Below are 20,062 nucleotides of genomic sequence, written 5' to 3'. Positions count from 1 at the left end.
AGACAAACTTCCTCAATAATTTAGAGCCTACCTTCAGGTCTCCTAGCTAATTAATGCTCTATCCTCCTCCTAGCACAGGGATCAGAGTCAAGAAGATATTCATGTACCCAAATCCAGGTCTGCTCTAACTCTTGGAGGCACATTCCTGATCCGGAGCCACCCTGCCCGATGACGTGAGGCTGCTCCCAGCACGGGGACAGCGCGGGGGAGACCAGCCCTACGCTGGCGTCACCTCTCCCTTCCTCCACCTCCCCTGCTTTTCCAAAGCATTCACCATTTTCCCAAGAAATAAGGAGCACTAATAGCTTAAAATTGGCGTATGTACCGGGGGGACTTCTCCCACATATGGAAAGTGTACAAAATCCGATGCAATTCAAAGTGTTGTGTATTACTGAGGATGAATGTTCCTTGCACGGCAAATGTGCAAGCTCTATTTAAGATATACTTCTTATAGTCATATTTCCAGCCAGAAAGAAACCTCGTTTTCCAGTATCAGCCATTTGACACAGGGAATGTATCGACTCACTCATGGATTTAGCAAAAGGAATAACTTCGTATGCTTGTGGGCGTTCTGTGAATGTCAACTCTCTCCCTTGTGCTTACAGCCTAAACTTTAAGTGAAACTAAACATGACCAAGTGATGCCAGCTCTAGTGTATGGTACAGTGCAAGAGGACAAAGTATAAAGGATAATTTTCTTTATTTTAAAATATTAGTAACACTGCACAAAACAAAAAAAAAGTGGTACTTAAGTGACAGAAAACTGGTACACAGTCTTATTTCATATGAACTATAATTTAAATACCCTAACAGAGTTCACGTATGGTTATATGTTTGCATAGGGTTACATAGGGTAATGTAAGCATTTGAAGATAAACTGTTCAGATACCAGAGACACCAGGATTTCTTATATCGAACTATGCTAGAATACAGACTTGGCTTTTCTGTTTAGCTCCTTCCTTACACCATTATGTGCATTCCTACATCTTTTAAACGTTAGGATGAGTAAGTTTCTCCAGGAACGTGGACTTTCAATATTGCCAGGTTTAAGTCTGTTACAGCAACAATATATTGGCAAAAGGAAGACAAACAAAACGAAACCATAAGCTGCTAACTTCTATCTGGAGGTTAAAAAGAGGAGGCGACATACTGACAAGAAACATGCAGGTATTATAAATGCTTAAGGCAACGGAAGGGCTCTGTACAAACTAACAGGTTAAGAGAAGCAATGTGTCATGCACATGAGACAAGTATGGGAAGCAAGAAAGTAATCTTGCCAAAAATTTCATATTTCTTTTAAACTGAAAACATCTTTTCAAGCTAAAAAAAAAAAAATTAGTCCTGCAACAAAACCGATGCGAAATGCTTTCATACATAAAGGTGTAAGTTCTTTGCTGAAACAACTTGATAAAATCTTATACAGATGCTGAAAAAATGTTATCTAAACCTACTCAGCAGAAACAAAGAGCAGTTTTAAAGTAGCACTTAGATCATTTGTCTCTAGGTTCTGAAAATAACCTTTTAAAATAAGGAATGATTTCACTAAATGATTCATCGGGAGTCAACTACGCTTATGGAAATCAGTAGGAGTGCTTACAGGAGACCATCATTACACTAAGTTTCTTAAAAATCAGAGTATGTAACTTCATGATACAATTTAAAATGAAGGAACATTTTAATAGCGGGGAGAAACCTTTGCTGCCCAGCTTGGGAAAAAAAACCCCAACCATAAAAGTCACTTATTAAGCTTGCATCAATTACCCTAAAAGAGCTCATGCCTCAATCCCATTCCCAATGACATGAGCAAATAGGACTCTTCTTTCAACAGGCTTGATGTTGATGCCAGAGTGACCAAAGAAACAGGCATTTGCACAACCCTTTATATCCTACAAGACAAATAAACAAACACTAAACTAGAGTCATTTTAGTCCCAGGGAAGGAAGAGGTAAGAAATTCTGCAACACTTTCCCATCTTCAAATGTAACACACTTCTAACCAAGATCAGCCTCATTCGAATTCCCTAACCTGACTGGCAAGAAAGCCACTCCGTGAAACTAAAAAGAATAACATAGTGCAATTTTAGTACAGTTTTAAACATGAGTCACTTCCTTGCTAGCAGTGTGAACAATCAAAAAATATACACAAAAGAGGTGTGCTCAAATATAACATTAAGTTGTCATTATTATAAAGGTATTGGCATGGCAAAGAAGTCCATTTTAGTAACTCCCTTTGGTTGACTTCTTCTTCTTCTGTTCCTCTCTCTGCTTCTGCTTCCTCCTCTTGCTGCCTTCTTTGTATCCTGAGGAAACATGGCTTGTAAAACACTATTCACAGCATTCATGGACTTTTCCCTCTAGAAAAAGCACACGTTCTCTGAATGGTTTAAGGCAGGGGTGTCAAACTTATTTTCACCACAGGTCACATCAGCCTCACGGTTGCCTTCAAATGGCCAAATGTAATGAGTGAAAATGAGTTTGACATCCCTAGTTTAAGAAATCTTAAAGAAAAGGTCTGGCTTTCTAATGTGGTTTTTTTTTTTAATGATCAGTTCTACTATATCCCCAGTTCTACTATACCCCTTATATAGGATACAGAGAAAACACTATCAGTCTTTGAAGTTTGAAAAGATCTGGAGAACTTTTTCAAAAGACTTCAAAGCCATTCAGGAAAAGCTTCAAAATTAGAGCACATGCAAAACAGGAGTAATTCTCAAAACAGAAGCAATAAATAAGACTTATACAGCAGGAGCTACTTAAGTATTGGCATTTCCTGCTCTGAGTAGTCAGGTGTACCACAATATTTGCATTTCCATTTTAAGACTAGGGAATGCTGACAATCCTGAGTAAGAAAGAAGGTGCTCAGTGTTTACCGATACGCATTTCATATGCAGGTCATCAGTCTGCTCATGCTTAACTATGCACCATAGGTTATATACTACTGCAGTCCCAATGGCACATGGAAGTATTCAGTTCAAGCAACAATTATTTGCTACAGGTTCAGTAGGCACAAGCTTCCATCCACATGATCATCATCCCAATTATTTTCCCCTCCCATGAAGATGCATAAAAACCAGGTTTTGCTTGCATCTCATTCTTTCCTCCAAACTTGCAGTAAAATGCAACTTGCTAGCAGACTTGCATGGACCGTGAACTGTGCAGAAACAACACCAAGCGCACTTGTAAATCAAAACTTGAAGCTAGCAAACGTTTCCCTCAGATAATCATTCTCTGATGCTTAGAGATAGCTGGTGGGATCTTATGGCTCAGCGGTGCTGTGACACTGGGAACAGCACAGCCCAGTGAACGGGGCCAGTCTGGAGCGGAGGAGCCAGCAGAGAGAGTCAGAGGAACGGCCCATGAAGGGCCCAGCTCTGCCCGTCTGGAAATGGGTTTCTTTTCCCCATTCCATCTGCAGGCATATGTGACTCTGAGGAAGCCACGTCGCCACCGCACCCGGTTCTCCATGAATTTAGCACCAACAGCAAAATTAAGACGGGAAAAGGAAGCGGTGGGAGGTCAGAGGAGCACGAAGCCACGCCGTGGTTGAAGTTAGCTCCTAAGCAGAGCTCCTCCCAAGCGCAATTAGGGTTGTGCCCGCAGCAGAACTGCAGTTCTTCAGTTTAAGTTTAAGACTTAGGGAGAACCACGAGGTAGTCTTTGGGCTAAAATCACTTTATCAAAACCTTGTGCGTTAGAGGAAACACACTCCCTTGTAGCAAAGGGAAACAGTTCCCAGATTATCGTTCTAGCTCCTACACTGTATCAACAGCATGACTTCATCTTCTGCAATCACCTGAGTCAAGAAGTGGGGTATTTACTTAGAAATTCTGCCATGAGCGATTAGCCTGCGCAAAGTTAGAGGGGAAACCAGTTTCATTGTTTAAGGAAGAGGAAAACTGGCAGTGCCTTGCAGAATTGCAGGTGACGCTGTGTTTTCCCTGCACCCTGCCACCCTCCCGAGCTACAATCCTGTCCCCACGGACAATGCGTGGACAGCTCCTAATTAAGAACTCCATCCATAGAGTTTACTTCAATGTCAGCCCCTCGGTCACCTATACATTGTCAAAAATAGGATCCCTCAGCATTTAATTTACTGCTGCAAGGGACACATCCCAGAAGGGCTCAAGCATCTCTTTGCTTTCCCACAGAGGCCAATGGAGACAGAAGGGACACGCTGACTCTTGAGAATCCATCATCCAAAGGGTGCTATTCAAATTATTCTTCCCTTTACTGGAGGGAAAAACAGCATCATATCAGCTGATCAGAACTAGTTCATGTAATAACTATGGAATATTAACACAGACATTTGGGAAAGGATCATTAAACCCTAACAGGTTATTAGCTTCATCATTTTCCCATTTTTCATTCTCAAAACACTGTCAGTATTTTTAAAGGCTTCCACATACACGCATGATCGCATTTGAAACTGCTATTTTATATCATAACACTTTTTTTTTCCGCAACAGTCCACTTTCTTAAAATCTTTGAGATTTTGAAAGCAATTCTAGCAACTCTTCCTCAAAAATACTGTGAGTCAATGTAAATTACATCTTGAAATGAATGCCACATACTTCATTGTCTTCTAAATGAAACAACTCAAATGTTAAAATAATGTGCTATGAAGATAGTTGGGCATTTGACAACATGGTCTCCTACCAGCCTCTGGAATGATAAGAGTGAGAAGTGGAAATCTTTCAAGTGTTATCACTGACACACAGAAACAGATTGGCCGAAGCAGGAGATAACGCACAAATACAGAGTATTCCTCAAGAGAAAACTGCCAGGTCTTCTCTGTTTCGAGCCTGCTGTGATAAATAATTTCACTCTCAACCATTTCTTTTTCTACCCCCACCTAAGAAGAAAGGAGAGGTCAAACTTTGCCTGTCTGTTAGTGTCAGTGATGCTATGCTGGGTCATAATGACCAAAAACCTGACCCAAACAAGTGAATCAGCTTCTAGTAAAAAGAAAAATTTCACACTGAAGACGTAACCCTCCGGTGCTTATTTCACTTGAATACTTCAACCAACACTAATTAAAAGCATATTTAGCTACCTTGGTTACCAGACTAGCCCTACAGTCACGAGAGAACAAAATCTGAATTAGAAAGCAGCAGTCCCATTACTATTTGATTAATTTGCAGTGAACCTGTGCCTTGGTGAGGTGCCAGCACCACAAAGCAGCCACCGAGACTTCCCATAGTTAGTGCCTGGGTGGACTGGCTTCGGCCAAACAGTTCTGGCCTTGGAGATGGGCTTTTCAAATTTCCACCCTTAGAAGCAATTGTTAGCTATCTAAACTCTAGAAATGCATGACATTAAGACAGAGAGTCTTAGGGAAGGCTGGAGGGAGGATAGGCTGCTGAGAGCTTTCCCAAGCTTTGACATTTGGAAAAAAGATTCACTCAAATGCAGATGGAAATCAGCCTGATTTGGTACATTCTTGCTTTTGTCAGCTGCCAGGCACAGAGACGGATGAAGTAAGAATCCACACCACTTGGAATTAAGCCTGTTTTACAGGCTGGATAATTCTTGTCTAAAACAAACCACATCTGCTGACCCACTCTTCTGATATCATCCCACTCTATTCTACGTCCAGAAGAACAGTAAAGAGCACAGAAGCTATTCCAGCTCTCAAAAAGCTGCTGAAGACTAAAACCAACTTCCAACAACGCTTAGTAGCAACTCTCTCAGCCACTCAGCAAGGACCAAAACAAATTGGGAAGCCTCTTTGCTGGGTCCCAGATTGACTTTCCTTCTGGCTTTCTACTTCTCTGACACCTGCATCTCCCAAAGTCACAGGTTTTTTCAGTCACTGACTATGAAACCTGTCACGTTCTTGGGCGGCAACTGCAAGAGAGGTGTGCACGTCGAGCGATCAACCCAGAGGGTCAAGTGTCCTGGGGAAAACACACTTACGCAACCCATTTGTGGCATCCTACTTCTTCCAGCCCTGCCTGACACCTGCCTGCTCTACCGGGATGCAGAGAGTAGCCACAGGTCTGCTCCACCTTCCTTCTGCCAGCATATGGGAGTGTAGGAGACAGCAGAAGAAAACAAGGTGTTCAGTCTCAACCAATCATTAAAATGAGGTATTGCCACTTCTTGACCAAGACCAGTCAGTAATAAAGGCTCTGGCCTTATTTTCATAGAAGATCTCCTGCAAAGACGAAGACTTTGGAGGAGCCTCCTTCTACTTTCAGGCTCTGAAGCACTGAGGTTGGGAGTGGGAGGGATTTAAGCTTTCTGCTCCAATCCCAAAGAAAATGATTTTCAAGATCTACTAACCTTCTGCTAAGATTGCAGCCATTCTTTTGCCTTCCTCCAAACCATGAAAGCAGCCATGGCTCCAACCTGCACACAGAGCTTTAACAGGGCAGCAGGGCATTTGCAAATCAGGTTCTGTAGTGTGCTTTCTAATTTTCTGCTCTTAGAATCTCTCTAGTCAAAACAATAAATTGCTATATGAAAGGTAGATAGCTTACTTCTGAGTCGCAGTCACCATATGTTATTTTAGAGTGACCACACTTGCATATGCCATTAAAAAAACTCATCCCAAATCACTGCTTCAGTATAATTTCATATGTGTGACTCAATTTACAATTACAGCTTTACACTACGCTTTCGCATTCTCTCCTTTCAGCCCGAGCCACTGCCCAACACATACCACAATTTGACCTACTAATTCTCTCATCGCATCCACAGCTCCTGCCCATGCCACAGAACATCGCGGAGAGAAAACCCGCCTTTACATAAAGACCTGAGGTGACAAAACATCCCACCCCGTCTAGGTATGCTGCTCCACTATTTAATTACCCAAACTGTTAAATCCAAGGGGCGAGTTCTTCAGTTTCACTGGCCAACCCAGTGGTGTAATCCTAATTTTGATGGTTTAGGGGACTGAAAAGCTTTAGTGGCTTGCTCGGGCCTTACTTCATGCTTGCTCACCATACTATTTTCATTACCAATTCTGCCTAGAATTACTACAAGAATATACCAAGCCAAATACAACCTGCTTGCCTGTTATTAGTTAAGGTAATACTATTACTGAATAGAGTCTAAGCTTCTACTCCCATACAGTAAGCAAAAGCTTGCAAGGCTACATAGCCTTGGAAGCCCTTCCATGTGCAACCCAGCCATCTTCTAGAAGAAGCAAATGGTTAATGGGATGCTCTCTTACTAGCAGCCAAACAAACTTGCGTGAAGGCAGCTCTGGCTAAGCCAGGGAACAACGAGCCAGCCTCCAAATCCACCAGCCAATCTTCCAACCCTCTGCCCACAGAGGAGTGGGGCTGTTGCCCCGTCCCACTGACGCGCAGTTACAACCAGGGGACGTGGAGCACAGGGAGTGTGAGCTCCCTCCCAATTCTGCACCTCCAGCAGGCCTCGTGTATTATATTTCCACAGAAAACAGGGGCTTCGCTTTCCTTTCTCTTTCATTTACGTGCCCAAATACAGGTCTGTGAGGGAATTATAAAGTAATTAGTTTGGATAACCAAGCACATCGATTTTACTAGTTAGTAATGTGTAATTCGGGAAACCGTATGTCAGTAAAGAGAATGGAAATTGCCTTAAAGATGTAATAAAGTACAAATAGCTCAACTTTCCAGCAGAGGAATCCATGGCAGGAAAGGATCAAGATTAGTTAGGCTTGTTCTTTTAAAGTGGTTTCCTCTTCAGGGATGCCAGTGGATGAAAATGCAGCAAAAAAAATGAATTATTAATGTTGTTAAGCTTCAGGTTAATGCAAGCTATTTCATTCAAAAGGAAGAGCAAACCTTGCAATATTATCTTGCAAATAATGATCTTTGACATAAAGTAATTTTTCAGTATTTTAACAATGGAGCATTTCAATCATTCATGCTACATAAAGATCAAAACTCTCAAATCTAGAGAAGCAGTTTTTTGGGGGTAGTCACCACTACCCCTACCATTAGTGGCTGCAACCTCCAGGTCTCTGTTGGCATAAATACCACTTTGTTATAACTTGGATATCACCAGTCAGCCATACATCCTACAGTCATGGATTACATTACTTCTAGGATGTGAATTCTTTTAAAAAAATTATTTGTTTGGAGCTAGAGCACTGTTTGAGATACACAGCAACTCCAGAGCACAAGATGTGAAGTTTTATTCTAAAGGCTGTTACGAAACCATGTAAAGTAGGAAACCCAGCGCAATTTCTACTAAAATGCAAAGTGTCAGTTAGATGAAGAATTAAACTTAACTCTTATTTTTTTATTAAAAACCCATTGTAACACCTGGAAATCCCGACTAAGGAGAGGATTCATCTCACCTCTGAATATCAGAGCCAGTCTAAACAAGCTGGCCAGCCTTTCTCCTTGGGCGCTAGAGAGAGATAGCCACTTCCAGAGCCATTCCTACCACGTAGTCAAGATAAAACACATCCCCCTTTTCCTTCGTTTAAATTTGTTAATGACTTATAAATTAAAACTCAAACATTTGCACTCTTAGGACAGAAAACTGTTTCACTGCAGGTGAGTCATTAACAACTGAGAATTTGCTTGAGGTGCTCCAAATGGGACATCATCTAAAACCGCCACAGTCTCCGTGCCGGGGGCCACATGCCAGCGGTGCCAAAACCATCTGATTCAAGGTGGAACAGCACCTGGGTCGAGACCATTGAACTTTATTTTCCACTGAAGTGAGTCAGCATTGGACCAAGGCAGCAAAAGATGCTATTTTTGCCCAATGCTGGCCCGTGTAAGCACGGCAGCTGTTGCAGTGATCAACGAGAAGCCAAGCAGGAGCAATTAAGTGGTCTACATAATTACAGAGCTGCGCTGGTGAAGCCTGCTTGTTGGGCAAGGCAGTTGGCAGAGGTGAACACCCATGAAGGAGAAGGGCGTTTTTGGCTAGGGCTCGTGCACAAACGTCCCAGGGAGGGATTAAGACACTCACGTAGGTTTTTATGACTGACTCGACCAGTTCTTCAGCAGCCCTGTCCATCAGAGGAACAGTAGGCAAAATATTTAAAGCAACAGTAAAAGTCTTAGTCTTACTGCAATCAAGTTTTCACCCTGAATCTTTTATGGCAACTCAAAATCTACTGGTAGAAGAGAGGATTTTGTGATTGCACAAATACTTCTGGAAATTCATTTTAATTGCAAATTTGTGCATCGTGGAGCACACATAGATTCACAGCAAAAAGTCCTAAGCAATCTTAAAAATTGCTCCAAAAAATTGCAAGGTACATGTCAAACTCAGATGCTCTTTGGAAACAAAGTATTGTTATGATTGCAGAGAACCTCAAGTCTCCAAATGCAGAGCCCAAAGGTTACATTCAAGCTACAATCAGGTTTCTGTAGAGAAATTTTAAACTTAAAAAAAAAAGATTCAGCTTGGCCATCCCTAAAGAGACAAGGCTTCCAGCAACTGATCAGGAAGACATTTATCTGAACATTTCTATTTTTTCAAGCTGTCATCCCACGTGATAACTTTAGGTCTTCCATACAGAAGACAGTGTTAGATTTAAAGGCTCATAAGCGCAGCAGAAGTTGGTACAACCCTGGGAGTACATGAGCACATGTTTGGGGGCACAGTGCATATTTTCCATGCACTGTTTTTACCCTGAGGTGCCTCATACGCTCACACTTCCCAGCACTTCACCTAATTTAGCACTACTGAGAAGGGCCCTTGGTTTGGGCATCCAAGTAGAAAGGCATCTTCATGTTTCAGAAAAACCTGTCCTGGCAGTCCTGGGTGATCTTTGACCACAGGTTCAAATTAAATCAAGTAGTTATGAGGACTCTGTTGTCCAAGATAGCCTCTGGACTACATTGCCAAAACATTACAGTCAGGAAATATATCAAAGGACTAATTACTTCCAAAAATAACTGGGACAATTGCCATGCTTCCATGTTTGCCTGAATGGTCTCAGCCTTCTCTATTAGGATTTAGGTGCCTAAAACTGCAGCTTCCAGAAATAATGTCAAGTTGCTGAACCTCTCCTTTGGCAAGGAAGCCAAGCACAATTTAAGTAAACGATGTGCAAAGTATTGTGATTAGTTAATCTCTAAAAGGCCTTCACTTCTAAGAACAAAGAGCATGGGCACTTCAGCAGCATAACAATATTTGCCCTGGAACCTTGAATATCCCAGGGCATTTGTGAATCCAGACTAAACGGAAGAGCAGAACTAATGCAGGATGAAGGCACACAAGATGCCATTTATTTCCTACCGGGGAGCTAACATTAAGTCAACACGCAGCAATAACCTCTTGCTCGGCTTTTTGGTTTTGGCTTTTGACTATCTGATGGAGCCTTTTCTGCACATTTCTCATCAACATGCTTGTGCACACCTGATAAATAAAAAGGGGTCTCCAAGCTGCTTGTAACCCGGCTTCTATCTTGTTCTTCCACCTCATCACTATTATAATGATAGGCATATTTGGGGGAACTGGCAGGTTTGTGAGACTTCAGCAAGCGAGGGTTGGTGGGCTGGAAAGGCAAGGCGTGTTGTCCTCTCCGTCTGCACTCCTCGGCAAAGGCTTCTTCATCTGCCACACCTGAAAAAGCAAAGAGTGCAAGAAAAGTGAGCTGCATCCAAAATGTTTTAATTTTAGCCTGAAAAAACCCCACAAAACTGGGCTGGAAATTGGGTGTCACAGAACTACTTCCTTGGCTGTAGACAGTCCTGTCTATCTGCTGTTTGGGGAGTGTCTGGAGCAGAAAGCTCCATCGATGGCGTCCTACCACACTGAAGCCAACCAAAAATGTCGGCTAGATACAACTCTGGGGCCACCGTTTTCCTTTTCCCACAAGGCAGGGTGAGCGAGCCGACCACATGGCTCTGGATGATATTTCTGTCCTGTGCAGAGCAAGTCATCTCATCCCTCCTCACCTGGACTGTCTGCCAAGGAAGGGTTGGCCCTGCTCAAGCAAAAGCTTTAGGGAAAGGAGGGAGAAATACCCAAGCTGGCTACAGGGATGGTGGGAGAAAAACAAAGCCAACGTGGGTTCAGAGGGGCTGGATGTTGGACATCCACAGCTGGAAGGATGGCAGAGGAGTGTGAAGGTTCACATGAAGATGGAAAATTAGGTTGAAGATGTAAGAGGTGAGCACAGTCCAGGGGGCAAGGCAGGCACACACCCCAAAAGCGAATGAGCACAATGGGAATAGAACACCAATGCTTGTAAAAATTAACAGGAAAGATGAAGTACTCCCATCATACTCATGCTGTTTTGCAGATGACACTTTGCTGCAGAACCTGTAACAGTACCAATGTTGCGAAGTAGAGAAATCAGCTACCGTAACACAAAAACCCCCCAAATAAACAAACAAACCCAGCAAAACCACACAGTGAAAAGCAAACAGTAAGATAACAAATAAAAAAGCCAAAGACATTCAATGAGGAACATAAGAAAAAAACAAGAGTGAGAAGAAAGGTGTGTACCACATTTGTCTCTTAAAGGCTTTTTAAAGTTTCGTTAATTCAATTACTTAAGTACTTTTAATAGAGCTGATGAAATACAGCATCATTTTATTTGCATCTAAAGTGGTGCGTCACATTCTGGAAGTTTTGTCCTGGGATGTGCCCGGCATCAGCTGCTTCGGGAGGGGTGTGAGCTCTCAGCTAATGTGTGCGCTCTTAGTTCATGGCTGGAAAATGCTTTGAAGATGGAAAAAGCACCACGTATGCAGTAAGGAACAAGAGCAGCAATACCCACTTCGTTGTGTGCACCAAATCTCCAACACTTTCAAACAAAACAGGTCGCGTCGTCTTTACCTTGTAATCGTACACGGGGAGACGCTTCTGAGGGCATGAGGAAAAGGAGGCAAGGTATGTTTAAAAAGTCATTTCACAGTGCGATGCGGCACCTGAGGCATCACAGGAGAACAGGACTCCAAGACACCGCCCCGCCATGTGTTTGAGCACCTGATGTGCACAGATATTACGCAGAAGACCTTTTTTCCCAGGTGATTAAACGCCCATTCCCCCCACAGCGCCAACGCTCATGCCTTTTTACCCTAGAGTCTCCTGCATCTCCAAAGGCACAAGCAAACAAGATGAAAACACAAGTGACGATAACACCGAGGATTTCTGCATTTAGACACTGCCTGCCTGCCCCGTACCAATGGAAAGCTCTGGGTGTGTGGCTCCCAGCTGCCCGCATGGGTCTTTTCCCTCGCATGGGGCACAGCGCATCAGCTACAAGAGGCGGTGGGCAAGGAAAAGCTCAGAAAACGAGACGCGGAATTGCTGGCATTGCCCATAAGAGGCTACGGGATTTTACACACTATACAACTGCATTGAAGCACGGATCAGTCTGATGATACTAGGTCTATGAAAATGCAGCCTATAAAATGCCAGAAATTAAAAAAAAAAAAAAAAGCAAAGCATAGGAAACCCATGTACACCTGTTGCACACACAAAAACCAGTCAAGAGAGTTCACTTCCGAAGAAATTATAGTGAACCAGAAAGAGGAGATCCCTCCTCTCCCATGGAAACACAAACTGCAAGGCTTTCTTTTTGATGTGCAAAGTCTTGCTCAATGCATGTTTAAAACATAGATTGGCAAGCAGACGCAGGAATGAGAAATGTGCTGGGACCATTCTCAAAACTGTATGTGTGTGTGTATGCATCACAGAGACACCCTGAGCAGACACACTAACACTTAACGCAGTAAAGTATTAAACCAGATGTTCTACACACACCCCAATAAATACCTCCTAACTACCAGATTGATCTCAACACCTTTGGTCTAATTCAGCTGGTGTGAAAGGCACAGTTTAACACTGGAAGAATTCAAAATAATCCTGCTCCTCCCTGGTGCCGTACCCGCAGCATCGGCGCATCCTGACACGTCCCTGACCTGCCTCCTGCCGCGAGGGCTCTGCAGAGCTGCCCTGCGCTGGGCTGTGGCACCAGCCCCGCGCTGAGAACCCAACGGAGTCACAGAGAGATCTTCAGCAAGCACTCGCTGCTCGAGTTCAACTTAAAATAAAATATTCAAAAAAAAAGGAAAAAAAGACATTCGGTACTCCCACCTTCCCAGTTAAATCAAGTGCAGCCTAGAGAAGAGGCAGAGGAGCTTGACCTGCTTTATTAAACCCTGTGAGAGCTGCTCTCCAGAGCAGGTTTTAGCCTTCAGCTCCTAAGGGTATGAGCACAGCTCCGACTCTGCAAAACAATGGTACCTGCATGTTACACACCTCCTCTGAGTTTTGGGACAAGTCCTTACAACTATGCCACTTTTTGGCTGTGAAAAGTCACAATACGACCCTCCAAGGCTTTGCCTGGAGTGTTCTCCAACTGTGACTCTTCTGCAAGTGGTCCAGAGCAAGGACTGTCCCCTGAGAGCCACACAGCCTCCTCCAGCTGGGTTCGTAGTTCAATTGCTCCATGAAAGATGATGCATCAAGGAAAAACAACAAAACCCCAGACAATTTCTCTAACGTGTATTTCTCTTTCCTTCAAAAATGACGCAAAAGTAACCCCCAAAGCTGGACATTGCACTGCACCATCACATCGGCTGGACACGTTGCAGCAGCCCAGCAAATTCAGGAGAGCCCTGGCTGTGCTTGGTGCTGCTGGCACGCTGCCTGCACGCTGCCTGCTCTGCCAGACGCTGCCTGCACCAGCCCGAGGCTCAGCACCGCGCTGCTCCTGCTTGGCGTTTATCTGTGCAACACAGCTGCGGCCGAAGCACAAGGAAAGGACATGTGGCTGAGGGTGGGAATCAGCGAGAAATGCTTCGATACCATCCACTGAGAACAAGTGGGTGAAGCGGCTGTTTGCAAACTTGTTGAAACCCCAGAGAGGGGCAATCTGTGCTAAAACCCAGAGCACAACTCCTCAGCATTGGACTCGGGGGACCAGCATCCCTTCGGAAGTTTGTGTTTAACCTTTCCTCATAAGCTCCCTAACTTTCTGTCATCAAGCATTTGTAATTAGCATTTTTGCTAAGATGAGCTGACCTGTGTTATACTGCAAGAAAATTCCCCCTTAAGCTGCTGTTGGCATTATTCTGCTGTTTGGGGTATGCTGTAAAAGCATCAGCACACCAGAGGGGCTGTGTCTGCATGCCACAAAACATAATACAGTGGCAACTGAGGTCAAATACTTGATTACCTTTGATTAGACTACAAGGTTACCCAGTTTTCCTCTAGAAGAATAATTCGTGCTTCCTATTTCTAGGCTGCCCATACCTGCCCCCACCCATCCTTTGTCCCATGGCAGAGCCCTGAGGGCGTCATAGCATCATAGAACGGTTTGGTTTGGAAGGGACCTCCCAAGCTCCCCCAGTGCCACCCCTGCCATGAGCAGGGACATCTGCACCAGCTCAGGTTGCTCAGAGCCCCGTCCAGCCTGGCCTGGGATGTCTCCAGGGATGGGGCACCCATCACCTCTCCGGGCAACCTGGGCCAGGGTTTCATCACCCTCACTGTAAAACATTTCTTCCTTATATCTAGTCTGAATCTTTTAGTTTAAAACCATCATCCCTTGTCCTGTTGCTGCAGGCACTACTAAGATGTCTGTCCCCATCTTTCTTATAAACCACCTTTAAGTATTTAAAGGATTAAATCCACCTCAGTCATCCCAACAGTCATTCAGTTTTCCATCCCCCTCAAGTAAAGACAAATTTTAGTTCAATAAATAGACCCCAAAAATTGTCCAAACTCTTTCTCCTTTCCGAGTTGCAGGAGAACACCACGACACCACGAGTTAGATAAATGCTGTAACATGATGTCAGCTGTGATTCAAATATTGAATTATCTATGGTGCTGTGCACAGTATGAGCCTCCAAATCTTTGATCATCTATCTTTAATGCACCTTGCAAAGCAAAACTAAAATGTCATTTGCATCAACTTTTCTCTCTTGTTCTACATATTTAAGTATACTTGAAACATTCAAGCCAGACTGAATAAAGCGAGCTGTACCAGTTGCAAAATATGAGACTTGAAAAGAATTTGCTCAGGGAAAGGTCAGGCACACAGGGCATCACCACCAAAAAGTGCTTAAACATTGCTGGAGCTTTGTCAGCAGGGATGTTTGTCCTAGAAATGGCTTTTAGGAACACAGCTGGAATAGAAGGGGAATCCATAGCTGAGTTCAGAGCTGGAATATCCACTTGAGAAGGAACTTTCAGGGGTGCTCTGGCTTTGCACAGCCCTCGGTTCCCCCCGCGGCTCGTTGTTGTCGTCTCTCACGCCTCCAAGCCAGCACACCCACGTGAGAGCCCGGGCAGCCGCAGCGTGAACCCGAGCAGTGCACTGACCCGGGTTAAAAATAACACTCTTTTTGCAAGATTATTTTTAACCCAGCTCGGTGCCTGGATCCAGCTCATCGTGCAGCCGCCCTGGCTGGGGCAGGGAAGGGGGCAATTACCGGGGGGTGCTGGAGTCGGGATCCACGTTCCAGCATTAAGCAAAAGGTCTTGTTCTACTAATGCAAATAATAATTAAAAACCTTGCAGTTATTTGACTTGCAAAACCAGTTTGGAGAAGTTACATTTCTAAGGGATTGTTCTGAAAATGAGGGATTCAGCATTACTACCAACATTTTTAAACAACAATTAAAGTTTGGTGTTCGGGTGCACCACCAGGTCCTTCCAAATGAAAAGCAGCCTCTTGGGAAAAAGAAATCAAACATGAGCTGTAGCATCCTAAAAAGTTGCATTAGGACCAAAACCTGCCTTCTGCTCCAAGCAAGAAAGGGTAAAAAATAATTTATCATAGCAAAGTGCTGTTGTACGAAAGGGGAAAATATGGATCCTTTAACCTGTAATTAACCAGTAGAGGGCAATATTGCCTATCGTGAGGGGCAACGTTATCGGAAAAGTCCCTGCCAACTCGTGTTTTCTTGGTAACGCATCGATTTTATGTATCTGAGGCAAACTGTGAGTACAGTTCTTGGACTAGGCGGGCGCTTTGGGGGACCCGCCACGTCTGTTCCTGGAAAATGGAGATGACACATGGGAATAAAAACACCAAGAGGATACTCCAGGTCAGGTGGGACCGGTAAGTCACGGAGCACTCACAAAAGAGCATCCCTGCATAAGCTAGCATTATTATTTCATGTTACATTTAAGTAACAGCTGTATACGTCCTGGAATTGGACCGAAATCCTACCAGGAATCAGCAGTAATTAATGGTAAGATCGTAATTAACAGAAGGATGCTGAACACACTGGGGTGAACATCCTGAGGACATTGAACCAGTCATTTACATTTACCATGTCACTTCCCACACAAGAGGAAGCGGAGCCTTCATGGTTCCCGCACGGCAGCCCTGCCGCTTGTATGCTATTTCATTACACACCTAACAACAACAACAAAATTATATACATATGCGTTTATATATATATAATTGGGATTCTCCCCTGTATTAAGAAACAAAAGTAGGCGCACAGGTTTGCTCAGTTCAGAGGAAATTTCCCCGAGGCCGCAAACAAAACGCAGCCCTTCCTGTAAGCAGCATCAGAGAAGATGCGGCTGGTGAGGGACGCCCGGCTTGATCTGATGGCACGAGTCGGCTCCGGGGTAAAGCTCCAGGGAGCTGGTTGGGCAAGAACGGCTTGCAGGAAACTCCCTCCATTCGAATCTTTCTTGAATGATGGCCAGCAAAGTTTCTTTCTAACACTTTAACACTTGAAAGTTAAGGGGTGGTGTATTTTCTGAAGCTCAGAGCAAGACATCGTCTTGCTGTTCTAGAGAGGGCTCAACGGGAGGTGGGACGTTAGTCTGAGCTGCTACTGATGCTGACTGACGACAAAAGTGGAAAAAAAAAAAAAAAGCGGCTTAGCTAGAGGTTTTTTCCCCTGTTACTACAGGGACTTGGAATTTACCCTGTGCCCACGGAGGGCACTGGAGTTTCTGATGACTCAACTGCATCCGCTGCTGCCCGGGAGAGCTGAGCTGCGACTGACGGAGCAACCCAAAGAGAAAAAATCCCCATTTAAATACATTTACCTGAAGTCAACAGCACTATGATCCTTGTAATCTGTTGATAAGATTTTTGTAGTGATAAACTTTTCCGCTGTTACAGCAGCTTAGGTATTAATATTTACCTTAGCAGAAGATACCAGGGTTCTTCTGAGACTCAAGGCCAACATTTGCTGGAAAAATCTCACACTTTAGAGGAGCCCATTGGTGCCAAGAACTTATTTAATGGAAATGATCTGTCTACAGGTCTGGATTATCCCGGGGCTGAAAAATTCCTGGAGATTAACTGGTTCTTTTGTTTCTTCTCTTAAGAGCTCCATATCGAGCATATTATAGCACAGAGAAAACATCAGGAGACCAAGCAACTCTACTAACACATAGAAGAAGTGGTCTAATTGGGGGCACCAAGCTTGAATCTTATTTTCAGAGTTGCCAGATCATCATCATTTAATTTCTGTTGGGATCAAAAGATGCTCATTGCAAGATACCGGGCCTGGAGTATTTTCCAAAACCACACGTGCACAGAGTCCCTCCCCCTCAACACGCTCAGGCAAGAAAATACAACCTCACCATTACTGGAGGCTATGTTGAGCGAGTTCTTCTGATTAATCGTTCTTAAAACTCGTTTCTAAAAGCCAGGGAACACTAATACTGTGACACTTAACAGCAGGAGTTATAAAATCCCCTTCTAGGCTGTGCTCTCTTGTGTTTGTCAGACTTGTCAGAAATTAAAATTTGCATCAAGTCCTCTTTGGAAAACATTACTATCTCCGTTTGACAGTGACAACCTTTAAAAATTTCTCTCTTGCTATTTGATATGATGCTTATGAGAAAAAGCAGCCATTTAAAAAATCTACTGATTAAAAAAAAAAAAATGCAAGTAGTCTCAAAAGCCAAAAGAGCCTGAAATCACTCAGAAACCATCCGGGGAATGCTGGAGCAGCTGCCCCATCTGCGCTATTGCTTCTAGGGGCAGAGCTTTTGTAAACTGAAAAGGGAGTTTATTTCAACACTGAAGTTCATCGGATAAAACACCAGATGAAGGACAATGTTTTGAGTCATCTCACACAAATCAGTGGCTTTCACCAATTATTGGCAATCCGGAGCAATCGCACGTTTCTCAGTGCTACTGAGAGCACGAGGACATTCAGGGTTTCCTCTGGCGCAGCGAACTGATGTGTGGCTGAGACGTCCCTCCTGCAAAATGCTAGGAAATGTTTAGCCAACGTGGTGCCCGGAGCGTTCAGCTGGTTACAAACTCAAGACGTCGTCAGCTCTTAACCCGCACCCTCTGCAGAAACCTCATCCCCTCCCCATCTCACACCCTGCGCTGCCTCCGCGGTCACCATTATGTCTCCCTGCTCCGACTCCAAACCTCGCATGAAGTTTATAACTTAGGGCATTTAGGCTGGGCTTTCCCAGGCCAGGACCAGCACTGCTATTTCCTCTGCCGTGTGAGCTGGACATTTCCTACAAGGGGGCAAAAAGTCCGTAAGTGGCGGGGACGGCACGGGAGGTGGTGGTGAAGTCCCTGTGAAGTGATGGAAAAAACAGGGGGTGGGATTTGGGAAAAAGGACAGACTGATGTTGTGAGTCTCGCCGTGCTATTTCTGTCACGGGAGAGCCACGGCTGCAGCACGTCCAGTGTCCGGGAAAGGGCAGGGCTCGGTGCTTTTTGCTCAACACACATCACAATCCTCTGCCCTTCTGGCTCTATAAGCTGGCAATGAACTTGCTCCTTTTATTTTTGCCCTCGTATCCAGCTGCTCCGGCGCCGGCTCACGCTGTTCCAGCCCAGCCCGAACCCCTGGGGCGCAGGGAAAGCCCCACGCTGGGTCCATCACCCTCCCTGCCCCGCGGCAGCTCCCTTAGAAAGCTCAACCTTTTGATTTTCTTTCTTTTTTTTTTTTTTTTTTTAACCATCTGGATTTTACCTACCACCCCCATACACGCCCCAGAACCCCATTATATCCTGTATTCAGCCCAGCATGTACCAACACGAATCCTGCATTCCCAGCACGTCAACCTACTCAAGATGATGACGTTTCTCCACAAAGATATCCCAATCTGCAACAAATCGGAAAAATTAAACGTGTGTACACCCTGCTCTAACTGCAGCAAACGGGTACTTTGAAAGATGCCATCGTGCTGTTCCCCTGACCAGCTACACGGGGATCGATGGCTAAAGCCATTCCCGGGTGACCGCATCGGGCGGCACCGAGCTCTGCACCCTCACATATAGAATCATTTCAGTTGGAAGAGACCCTCAGGATCATCGAGTCCAACAATAACTTAACTCTGGCACTAAATCGTGTCTCTAAGAACCTCATCTAAACACCTTTTAAACCCCTCCAGGGATGGTGACTCCACCACTGCCCTGGGCAGCCTGTTCCAATGCCTGACAACCCTTTCCGGGAAGAATTTTTTCCTAATATCCAATCTAAACCTCCCCTGGTGCAACTTGAGGCCATTTCCTCTTGTCCTATCACTTGTGACTTGGGAGAAGAGACCAACCCCCTCCACGCTCCAAGCTCCTTTCAGGCAGGTCAGAGATCAGAAGGTCTCCCCTCAGCTCCTGTTCTCCAGCTGAACCCCCAGCTCCCTCAGCCGCTCCCATCACACTTGTGCTCCAGCCCCTCAGCAGCTTCGTCACCCTCGATACGGGAGCTGAGAGCGCCTGGATTTACCTCCTCACTGCCAAAACTTGTCCATCGGAAGATCTTTTAAAGCCCAACAAATAGTCCAACATTAAATTTGAGGCCAGAGAGAAGTGTGGGCTGAGCACGTCCAGGCTGCTGCAGTTATTTCGCTTTTGTTGAAGCACATATAGATTACGCCAACTGCTCTCATCTTAAAGATTTGGGATGTGGGAAATGCAAACGGAGGGAGGTAACACGAATCCCCACATTTCCAGCAAGCAGAGAGATGACCCCATTTGCACGCTGCTGCTCAAAGTGAATTTTATTAATTTTAAAAGACTTTATCACACAGGGGTCTTTTGTTCATTTCTGCATGAATTTTGAAAGGAAGCAAAGAGCAAGGAATGAGCTTCGCAGCTTGACATATATAAATACAAATTAGCAAGGTTTCAAGCTCAGAGTTTGAGCAAATGGACCTGATTAAAAAAAAAAAAAAGCCAAAAAACCAGCAATTGAGATT

General features: G+C 44.4%; 1 protein-coding gene across 5 annotated transcripts in view; it reads right to left on the bottom strand.

The window, feature by feature from the left end:
* Window positions 1-682: 682 nt before the first annotated feature.
* DNAJB6 (DnaJ heat shock protein family (Hsp40) member B6) overlaps window positions 683-20,062 on the bottom strand; it is a 64,230-nt gene continuing 44,850 nt past the window's right edge. For 3 of the 5 annotated variants that reach the window (XM_065627391.1, XM_065627390.1, XM_065627389.1), the window contains exon 9: window positions 2,308-10,522. In XM_065627391.1, coding sequence (XP_065483463.1) covers window positions 10,209-10,522 — 314 coding nt within the window. In that variant the 3' untranslated portion in view covers window positions 2,308-10,208. The other 2 variants (XM_065627392.1, XM_065627388.1) reach the window with 2 other exon arrangements.

This window comes from Caloenas nicobarica, chromosome 2 (assembly GCF_036013445.1).
Source record: "Caloenas nicobarica isolate bCalNic1 chromosome 2, bCalNic1.hap1, whole genome shotgun sequence".
NCBI classification, from domain to species: Eukaryota; Metazoa; Chordata; class Aves; order Columbiformes; family Columbidae; genus Caloenas; species Caloenas nicobarica.
Note: the sequence above shows the minus strand (reverse complement) of the source record. Positions and strands in the feature narration are given on the sequence as shown.